An 11,034-nucleotide genomic window follows, 5' to 3' on the forward strand; every position below is an offset into this window, starting at 1 on the left:
GTAAAGTATGTACAAGTACCTCAAAATTGTACGATACTCGATTAAATGTACCTGGTTACTTTCCATCACTGATGATAAACACCAAAGACCACAATAAATATAGCTTACAATTCTTGGGATATTATATCAAAAACTAATATATATATATATATATATATATATATATATATTATATATATATACATATGTATATACATATATATAAAATGTCTTTAATTTACAAATATGTACAAAAGTAAACGCCCATTGACCTTAATATCTTACATTTACACAACATTCAATGTAAACAGTGATGAATTCCACATCAATAGACGATGGCTTATGTGCACTGGCTTGCTCAGCATTTATCTCTGGTTAGCACAAAAAGCATAGCTAGCTGGAGCTTGTGACTTACTCTAGAGAGGATGGCTATACGTTTATATCTGTAATATCAGTTGTTACAGAGCAATGTGAACAAACTTTGGACATTAAATGCAACCGGTGCATGTCACTTCATAATAAACAAGCTTGCTGCATTGAAACACAAAGACACAAATATAAGAAAACAAACATTCAGTGCCAGGAAATGTCTTGCATTTTGTGTGCATCATCACAAAAAAGATCCTTTTTAGTAACTAAGGCAACAACCACCAGTAGAGTCTGAATAGCAAGGGGCTCCAAACAAAAGCAGAATATAATAATGATGGAGGACCACCATTGGATGGAGGCTGTATAATGTCTATCATCTTGTCAGACTGTCCTTCTTCTTCACTGCTAATAGCTCGGGTGGTCAAGAGTCTGGCCCTTGATGGCCCGTAGTCCTTCCTCTCAACAGTGGGGGGCAAAGTGGGCAGGGTGCATGTTTCAATCGAAGGTAGGCACCCAACTTCGAGCCATCGAGTGAAAAGTTCTGATGTAAGCTTGAGGAGTTCTTCAGGAGAAGAAGATAATGTGGAGAATTGGGCCAGGTCCGTCTCCTCCTGGAACCTCTGAGACAAGGAAACAAGGAACAGATGAAGATTTCCAACAAAAGGAGAAGAAAAAAGAGGAGCTTTCAAAGGTACATTTTTCTGGATCTTTAGTATGACAACTCTTATTAATGTACTTTTACATAAATTCATGTTTGAATCAAAAGTGTAAATATTTTACACTAAGCAATCACATTATTCTCCAATATGTCCTTTTTGCATTTAAGTAATGCCTTTCTATGGTGAGATGTATTTGACAGGAAACCCTACCTCTGTATTTTTGTTCTTTTTTATAATTTTATCCAGTGTCTGCTTTAGATCGAGGATAAAGGAGTGATTTAGGTGCTCATCCCAGAGGTTACCAAGAAGCACATGCCAGGACTTCAGTAGAACTACTGCAGCAGGGAACACACAACACTGCAGAGAAAAGGTAGAGCAACAACCCCAAAGTTAGGTTTAGTGTGAAAAACATGTGACAAATCACCGCAAGAACCACATCAATTGCTCCACTACAAGCGAGAACTGAGGCCACAACGTACAACAGTCCTTTTTACAAGGCCTGTTATGTAAAAATCTGATAATTATCCCGTTAAAGAAACCAAATAGATGATGTTGTACACACCTGAAAGACTGTAACATGCACAACCCATTTATTGCACATTAAACCCCACTTCCTCTTTTTTCTGATAAGCAACTCACCGGATCAGTGTCACAGAGCATGCTTTTTGTGTAGCGGTGCACTACATAGTAATCTTTAGGAAATACTGTCCGCTGGAAGGGGAAACAAAAGAAAGAAAAAAATGAGAATACACCCACCGATGATGAAATGAGTTAGCATTTATTAAACGATTACTATACTGAAATTTATCGACGGAGTTTGACAGAATGATGTATTGATGTAGAAAACAACATAACTAACCACTGACGTAAAACTACACACTCCCTTTGTAGAGCTACGCATGTCAGTCATAAACACTGTTTGTCTTCTGATAACTTTACAACTCATCAGATCACAAGGAAGAGCCGAATATGCTCATTCATTTATGTCCACTTTGACCACCTCTTTAGACCAACTGACTGAAGACAGTCAATACAAGTAATTCTGTTTTGTAAAACATAGTAAAAGCATTTGGAAATGTAATTCCTTCAGAGAGGACACTTCAGAAAACACCAAAGGGATTACATAAAATAAGAAACAAAATCAATGTTTTTAACTTACAAATCCAGTCGGATTAGAGTCTATAGTCGTTTTTATGTTTGTCACACCGTCCAGGTCAAAGTCACATCCACCACATTGGACAGTCAACAGTGATAGCAACAGCAAAACTGTTGAAAACATGAGTAAGAAGAAGAAGAGAGACAAAACACATTCAGATAGTTGCTGGAAACTTTCTGTGGCTTTGTAGCTTGTTCAAACAGCATACCTACTAAAAGGCATTACATCATTTCCTGCCTCAATTACCTATTTCTGCAGAAAACACGTAACATGGCCTGTTGTTACAACAGTTCTAATTGAATTAAGACACTGGAAATTCTATCATAACAATACAAAGTGACACAAAAAATCCGTTCTGATTCACTCATTACTATATAACATAATAACCATTTCCAAGTATTCCACTATTTTCCTACAGACTTTAAAATAAAGACATTTTGCAAAAAGCTCTAACGTCCTGTTAATGTTTGTTTCTCACCTGGCAGTGACATCCTTTTATCTTTCAAAGAATGGACACTTCTCCATTTCTCTTGTTGACAGCAATCACTCTGCAGACGGGTTTCTGTGTCAGTCTGTGAAAGGCAAAGTTTCCACTTCTGTGTTTTCTTGAGGTCTTTGACACAGAGTATGCTGCTGTGTCTTCTTCACCGTTTGATATTTAGTCTTCTTGTTTACATCCCTTATACATTCCTTTCTTTTGAGTCCTTTTGGTACTTTCCAATAAATGCCTCATTTATCCTCTCACGCCATCCTCCTCTCTCACTTTGGATTTTTCCCACTTAAGCCTGAGTGGCTGCAGCCTTTTCCTATGAAAGCTTTTGTTTGTTCTTTTACTATATCTCTTTCCCTTTCTCCCTCTCACTACTGACCTAGAATCTTCCTAACAGCCTAATTTGAACCCCTCCTCTCTCCCTCGAAACTGGTTAATGGATAAAGCGGGAGAGACACTGGCCTCCTCTTCTCTATCTCTCCCTCTGGTCACTCTGTGTATCCTCACTGTGCTCAAAGTGAAAGTGCTCTGCTGGATTGCTCGTCTGCTCCCTTTAAGTCTCAGCCCCTCCCACCGCCACACGTTTTACCTCACTATTGACTGCCCCGGCCCCCTCCCCCCTGCTCCCCACATTCCCTGCCACCCACCCTCTTACCCCCAACCTCCCCCCTCCAAACCAGACCCAAGGAGGCTTAGTCATGCAATTGGAGCGTATGTTTTTCATTTGGACTCTCCCCCACACCTCTGTGCCTGTGGATCCCCTGGTTTTTATCTCTCAGTCAGTGTGCAGTATTATACTGTCTAATCATCACATGATCTGCTATTTAAAAAAATAAATAAATCAAGAGTCACATTCCATGAAAAACAGGATTGCAACACCACATCGCAAGAACTTGCAAGTCATTTCATGTATGACAGCTTTCTGTAGTCATTTGTGTCAAAATTAAAATTGGTTCCACAGAGGTGGCTGGTGTGATTGTGACATCTAATATTGTGCACAGCTGTCATCATCCTGTCTGTAAAGTCCCCTCAGGTTGTGTTATTTTGGTTTTCTGTTAGATGTCATGAGAGGAGTTATTTACTAATGTTAAAGAAGGAAGTACAAAGTTGTTTCTTAATGTCAAAGAGAAATAGTTCTTGTGTGTGTCCTTTTTTTAACACAAGCCAAAGGAAGCAAGACCGTCCCATCTCTGTTAAGAGGGAAAGGAAACTAGAGAGCAGCAGCAAAGAACAGTCCCAGAGGCATCATCAACTCAAAACCTCTTCACATATATAAGTGTTTTAAAGACCGGTCTCCAGTCATTGTGCCGTCTTCCTGTTTCAGACATTGCTTGCATATTGAGGGGGGTAAATATGTTACTAATTTGTGGAGCTGCTGCAAATTATATCTGCACTTCTTTTAGGGAATCTTGCAAAATGAAATCCAGATTTGAGCTAGCCAGAGAAAAGCATAACATATATAAAGGTAACACTCTACTATGATACAGTAGCATACTAGCAATGGTGAGATGTAGATTATTATTTATTTATTTTTTACAAAGAAAGCTAGTCAATAATGTTTAAAAATGCACCTTTCCTTTTAAATTGGACTACAACATCAGTCTGAATTACCTTTTTAACACAATCACTACATAGGTGTGGGTCGAGAAAAAAAAAAGAAGCAGTCTCCACCCAATTTAAACAAAGCCGTATGTTGCTGAATTTTATTGACTGAAGTCTGCAAGCTTAAGCAAAGCTACAGGCTCAAATAACTGTGGTATGAAGAAAAGAAACTCAGCTTTTTAGTGGATCAGTGTGCGACTAGCTCATTAAGAAGCCAAACTCCTGCTGATGTGGTCGGCTGTACTAGAGCGAGGCCGTGTTATGCAACCGCTTTGTACATTTCAGGACACCAGAAAACCTTAAAAGTGTTGTCTTACACCACATGAGGCTTGTTGGCTGACAGCCACTCAAACAAGTGAGTGGGAGCTGGTAGAGAAATACTGCTTTCCAACTCACTCCCTTTTTATTCTTCCAGTTTGCCACAAGATGGAGCCAACTTGTGAAATTAAGAAAAAGGATGTCAGAGTGGCCATTTATATTCATTTATTTCATTTTAAAACATCAGAAAAAGGAGTAATCAAAGTGCAAAGTCTGTTTGTAATAAGTTAAACTTCACATATTAGTATGAAGAGGTCTTCTACAATAATTCCCTTTGACAAACAAAAGCACATTATCCAAACTGGCCAGATGTGTTCATCTGGGCAGGATCATAATCCGGGTTAGGAACGGTATATTTCTCATTACTTAAAAAAACAAACAATAATGGATTAGGTAAAGCATTTCTGCCATCCATACAAAATGCTTCTTTTGTTTCACTGAAAGTCCCAAACAGTTCGCAAAACTGATGATGAAAGGATTCTTGCTTTCACTTTCCCTCTTAGTATCCCCCCTTGTCAGCTCCCTTTATATTACCCCCTCTACCTCCTCCTCCTCCTCCTTCTCTTTCACTGGCTGGGGCTCCTCTCCCCTCCCCGGACGGCCGTCATTAAATGGCTCTTGTAAGTTTTGCTGAGTCCAGTCATCCAGAACTTGAGCAGCCTGACGTTGTCCTCCTCACCCGGCCCTGTGGCGCCAAGAAGAGCCAGAACCTTCTGGGTGTCCTCCCTCCCTCGCCCGTCCACTTTAGAGAACTTGAACAGCACTTTGACTTTACTGGAAGAGAGAGAATCGGCTATGAGAATCACACTTAAATCCAGGTGGTCTTAATGCTAGTGAATGGATTTTACTCACTTCATCCACTCTTCCTTCAAACACAACAGGCAGTGAGAGACGACGTCCACAGACAAGTTCTCATTAGACAGAGCCACCTCAAGCTTGTTCAATAACGTGGGACCTGGAAAAATAGGAAAATCATTATTCTATGGTGGTACATCTTTTTTTAAAGTGTTTCCTGCTAATTCAAACACCACCCAAGGACGTAGAGTTTTTGGTGCCTTTTGTCCATTATCTCAAAAACTGACTTGTTGACAGAACAGTTTTGCACAGTTTTTCACATTTATTCCTGCTCCTACGTACATGAAAAAGAAATCTGGCCCACATAACCCAACACTAAATGTATTTTGATGCAAATTCAGATCAAAAGTATTTTCTGTGATTCATTAAAATGAGTAAGTTTAAGCATAGCTTCGGCAAAGATATTCACATTCACAAGTGGCAGCAAACATACAGTGACTAGAACTTCAGGGATGCCCACTCACCCCTATCAGTGGGCTGTGTGTTGGCACTGCTGATGGTGAACTGATAATGGGAGGAGATATCGTCTTCACATGCTCCTGAGATCTGACAGTTTCTCTCTGAACTGACATCCACCAGCACTGAAAACTCTTCAGGGCAAACAAAAGAAAGGTAAAGTCAACACACGATAACCTGCATGTGCAAGCCTACAATGTGTAACTGCAGTTCTCTCTGAGATTTCATACAGTAATCTGTCGTAGAGTGAGTCAAGAGGTGCCTTGTACCTGAGGAGCTGACGTGTGTTGGAATAGGTACATCTGGGCTGAGACCCAGAAAGTTGCATTTGTAGGCCTCCTCATACTGAGCACTGTATGGCACGGAACGCACACAGCCTACTGGGAGCAACGACTGATGGGAAACAGGAAAGAGATTCAGATTATGACCAAGGTTTGCTAAGTAAGCGCGTTAATGGCCCTGCTCACCCACTCAGTTATTCTGGCCAATAGGCCTATTTCACACAAGACAGCTTGATATGTCACGGTAGGAAATCAAGGTGTAAATAATAAAAATTACGATGCCTGAATTCCATTTAGCCGGTTTTATTCTTGCTGCATCAATGACACCGCGTCATGGTTAACAGGGACACTTGAATACAACTGTGTTTGCCACAATGACAAGTCAAAATGTCTGGTGTAAAAGACATGGGAAGTAGCATGAAACATGCAGTGACAAGACAAGTTGCATTTCCAGCTGGTATTAAAATCGGATCTGAATGTGATCTGATCACAAGCGGACAGCTCTAAGTACGTGTTTATTCGTGTTGAGTCGTGTTAAGTTACTGCTGATGAAGACCCAACATTTCCTGATTTTTCTGTGTCATAATAAAAGCTTTTAAATAACAAAATAACTGACATTTATTGTAAAGAGTTTATAGGAAATGAAGCCATTGCACGGTTTTACAACTGCTGCTTTGACAACTCAGGCTTGCCAGCTTCTAAAAAACAGAGGAAGTTGCTACGTAAAAGCGGTAATGTATGTTGTCATATCCGAAATATTTGTGAGTCACAGATCTCCAGACATCCAGGACAGGCAGGCAGCACCGATTCACCCTCAGTGGTTTCTTTGACATGAGAAATACTTTGAATGAGTACGTAGTTCCGTGGCTCAGGACACAAACTTGCACACACTGCCAAAACAATGTGTCATAAACCATGTAGTCATAAACCACCTCCGAATGTGGAGTGACTGGATCTCAATGCATCTTCAATGTGTACTGGGTGCATTCCACTTGTGATCGGATCACTCAGATTGGATTTTAATACCAGGTGGAAATGGACATACAAACACCTGGCAAAGTACTCGAAACGGTCACACACGCACGCACGCACGCACGCACGCACGCACGCACGCACGCACGGCTAGTTATTACGCTCAAATATCATTTCCCAGAAAAAAGGAACAATGGTCGTTTAATGAAAACAGTTACATGCTCTGTCTCGTTTGTGTAACTTGCATAAAAAGGTCAGGGCAGCATGTTCAGGCAAGGACAATTTCAAGGTGTGTAATGGTGGCTTAAATAATAACATGTCTTTGGGCAAAAATTGGAAATCAGAAAAAAAGGGTTAGGGAGTAAATGCACAATAATATCTTTGTGGAGAAATAACTGAAACCCAATTCAGTACAATCAGTTTATATCACATCGAATGTGGTTATGTAAGAAAGTATTTCATTTTTTACTTAAATCATCATATTTCACAAGTACTTTTCAACCTTAACAGCATGAAACAGAAAATGTTTGGTTTGCAGGTTGGTTGGATTGTAAGAGTTACACTTGTGTTATATTACACTGTATTTAACTTACACTATGGATCAACTAATGAGGACCCTCACAGGTGTTCACTGTCCTTATTGATATTTACACACATAATAATAACATCGTCTCTCCTAACGAGGCAGAAAGGGATGCAGCGGTAGAGTAAACTACCTTGAGCACCGTGAAAGCTGACTGGATGAGCTCGGAGTCAGCGCCTCTCCATATGACCTGATTTCCCATGAGCACGTGCCACACTAGCTGACGAAACTCAGCAGCCCCGAGGACCTGCAGAACAAATAAGACTGAAATGTACAACAGCTCACAGATACATTATGAGACCCAATGTAAAAATGTGAATGTGAACTATACCTGTGTTTGTAATGAAGAAACAACACAATTGAGCTTTTTTTACCTCCCATCTTTTGTCTTTTTCGGTTTCTATTTTCTACGCAACAAAATGATAAGCTGAAAAAGTATCTATGTTTACCTGTCTCAAATGCCTCAGAGACCTACATTTTGGGCCAGGTGATTCATTTAATTTGGCATCATCACGCAGGAAGTTGAGGCCCAGTTCACTCTCTGATTGGTGCCGCTGTGACATAGAACCACCTCCTTCTGCTCCCTCCCAGCAGCTCATTTCCTCCTCTTGCTCTTTTGGAAACAGAGAATGACATAATAATAAAAACAGCAACGATCAAATGTTTTCAAGCCAATTACCAGTGCAGGGGAAATTTCCCAGGAACGTTTTTAGAAAGAGCGGATTACTAGTCACACTCCATATATAGAGTGTAATGTGCACATGGTGCTATTTGTAAAATAAAATAAAATAAGCACTGTACAATCTCACCTCTTATCTATGACTTATTTTCAATACTTATAGATTTTCAAGCCAGATCAAGATGAAACAGATAACTCTGTAGTATCAGAGTGACTGAGTCTGTACTACATTATAAAAAGAAAAGAAACTTAAAAAAAATTGATATTAGAATTATTTTTCCTTTTCATGACTTGGAAACTGTGATTTTGGATAAATGCTAAAGAAAAAAAAAGTGTACAATAGTAAAAAACAGGAACAGGGTATTACAATTTCACAACATAAGAGCTGCGCTGTGCTCGGGAATATCTCTGGAAATCTTTTAATCACTTTCTAAATCTTGACTAATAATTGTGTAAACACTTTCTGGAAAGGCAGACAATGTATTTGAGTACAATGGCTCAGTGAAAAACCCTGTTTTTTTCCTGGTGAATCATACTTTCACCGGAGACTTTTCAGACTAATGATAAAACCATTGCAGATTGTGCAAACACATGACATCTGCTGATATCATCCTCCAGTAAGAAGGCAAACCTTGTCCTAAAGGCGAGACATGTTGAAGCATTGCAATGGTAAATGATCTTTCTTTTTCTGATAAGTTTTGTGTCACTGGACAATTAAGATCTTTCACTCAGTTACAGGCTTGAACGAATGTTAGATGGGTAAACACAAAAGTGTAGTTAAAAATCCTCCTGTTTGATTAAGGACAATGTGACTACCTGTCTGTCGCTCTAAAAGCACCAGTGTGTCCTCAGTAGGCGCTCCCTCCAGCAGCTTCTCCGTCAGACGACAACCACATGCCTTCAGCAGCCTGGAGACATTGTGAATACATGAATCCACATATGAAGGAGAGCCGTTTTAGTCGAACCACAGCTTATATGTCACAGAGTAGGGCTGAGACTATATCAATTCACCAGCTGAATGAGGAGTGCAGGCTGGCCCAGAGATTGGGATGCTGGGTAAGAGAAGTTAGGGATCGGGCTGCATTGCCACTCCTTTGGTGTGGGAAAACTGCAGGAGAGAACACACTATTCATCCTCACGGCTCGCTGGGGACAAACTCCTTGTTCGTTGTCAAACACCTGATGGGGAGAACAAGACAATAGGTGCCCTTGTAGATACTTGTGGAATAAGTCTTCATATTTCTATTTGAGTAATCATAATAAAGGCATGTTGTGTCTGTGTGTGCTCCCCACCTTGAGGGCTGTGCTTTGTAGACTCTGTATAGTGAGTCTAAGGTGGCGTAACAGAAAAGGCCAGGAGTTGATGAGGTAGATCCTGTCCATTGCTACCATGACAATACTGTACCAGCGCTGGAAGCCCCTGGCAAGGCTGTCTTTGATAAAGAAGGTGTGCGAGAACACAAAACCGTGTTGCTCATCTCCAAAGAATATTGGTCCTTCGCGGCCCGGACACACCTGATGTAACAGACGGAGAGAAAATAGGTAGAAGTATATGTGGTGACGGAAATTTATCTACTGTATGAGATGTGTGACTCACACACACATACATGCAAACGTACATCGCTGTTTACCTCACAGCTGAGGCTGCGTACACAAGCCTGACGGACCACGCTGAACAGCTGTGGCTGTCTGGGATGCTGGTGGCTCAGGAAGCGAATGCCTGTTTCATCGTCAATGCTCACAAAGCCCGGGTGAGATGCAGGAAGAGATCGACATCCCTATGATGCAAGAGAAAGAGGAAAATTAGTACTTTGAGATAGTGACAGAACTATGGACTCACCTCAACCAAAAGTTATAGATATAGTGTTAGAATGTAGAAGACAGGTAGAGGGATAAGGGTGGTGCTGTTCAAATGGAGGCCCTTTTTTTTATTTTTTATAAAATGAGCGTATCATGAGTTGACAGTTGCTCTGCGCTCACTTCACACATTTCTCCCCTCTGTGTGGCCGAGCTGTTGGCCCTCATGGTCAGCCCTTCACCTTCCCGGTCACCATCTCGGTCCCTGTCCCCAGGCACTGGGGCACCTGCCTGGGATGAAGGGGACGGGGATGGAGGGTGCAGTGCCTCGGTACAAAACAACGTCCGAGGGCCATGGAGCTCACAGAAGTGACAGAGAGCGACCAGAGCGTTCATCTGAAAGAGAGATTACAGGTTTTTCAATTGTTTATTGTGCTAAATATGTTTGACTTGCAATAAAATGCAGTCCACAACAGAACATTTGTTTCTGGTCAGTCACTGATCTTACTAGATTAAACCAGGGTTAAGACGTTGGCATTATAGCGAATCGTCTTACCTTTAGCACAGAGCCAATTTCAAGAAGTGAGTGGTGGTCAATGCTACTTCACAAAGAGACATTCATTGGTCGCAACGTCCATAAAACCCGTTATACAAGAGCATGTTAAAATAGCGATATTAACAAAATCAATTCTTGATTAAGTCCGTTTTGCAAAACTCCATGATTCTCAGTATATCGTATGTAGGTTTTCTACACTTTTCTTGTTCTGTTTTCCTTCTGTGCGGCGGCAACAGATCCTGTCACATGACGTAGAGTCACGCGCTCCAGCACAAATGCCGAA

At 40.8% G+C, this 11,034-nt stretch overlaps 2 protein-coding genes across 3 annotated transcripts; both read right to left on the reverse strand.

Annotated features, from left to right (window-relative positions):
- Positions 1-190: 190 nt before the first annotated feature.
- On the reverse strand, positions 191-3,200 carry zgc:174888 (uncharacterized). Its single transcript, XM_032519331.1, has 5 exons — positions 2,642-3,200; positions 2,167-2,273; positions 1,647-1,718; positions 1,218-1,364; positions 191-968 (listed from the first exon to the last, which is right to left on the reverse strand). The coding sequence occupies exons 1-5, from the start codon at positions 2,652-2,654 to the stop codon at positions 615-617; spliced, it is 693 nt and encodes a 230-aa protein (XP_032375222.1). The 5' UTR covers positions 2,655-3,200; the 3' UTR covers positions 191-614.
- A 1,524-nt stretch (positions 3,201-4,724) lies between these two features.
- On the reverse strand, positions 4,725-11,012 carry flcn (folliculin). Of its 2 annotated transcripts, none has more exons than XM_032519323.1 (12): positions 10,752-11,012; positions 10,379-10,591; positions 10,018-10,176; positions 9,692-9,913; positions 9,411-9,577; positions 9,216-9,307; positions 8,170-8,333; positions 7,854-7,967; positions 6,154-6,277; positions 5,893-6,018; positions 5,426-5,528; positions 4,725-5,347 (listed from the first exon to the last, which is right to left on the reverse strand). In XM_032519323.1, exons 2-12 carry the CDS (start codon positions 10,589-10,591, stop codon positions 5,140-5,142), a joined length of 1,692 nt encoding a protein of 563 aa, XP_032375214.1. In that variant the 5' UTR covers positions 10,752-11,012; the 3' UTR covers positions 4,725-5,139. The 2 variants fall into 2 exon arrangements, with proteins under 2 accessions (XP_032375214.1, XP_032375215.1); XM_032519324.1 differs by having other exon boundaries at positions 10,030-10,176; positions 10,752-11,011.
- Between the last annotated feature and the right edge of the window lie 22 nt (positions 11,013-11,034).

This window comes from Etheostoma spectabile, chromosome 6, assembly GCF_008692095.1.
Source record: "Etheostoma spectabile isolate EspeVRDwgs_2016 chromosome 6, UIUC_Espe_1.0, whole genome shotgun sequence".
Taxonomy (NCBI): Eukaryota; Metazoa; Chordata; class Actinopteri; order Perciformes; family Percidae; genus Etheostoma; species Etheostoma spectabile.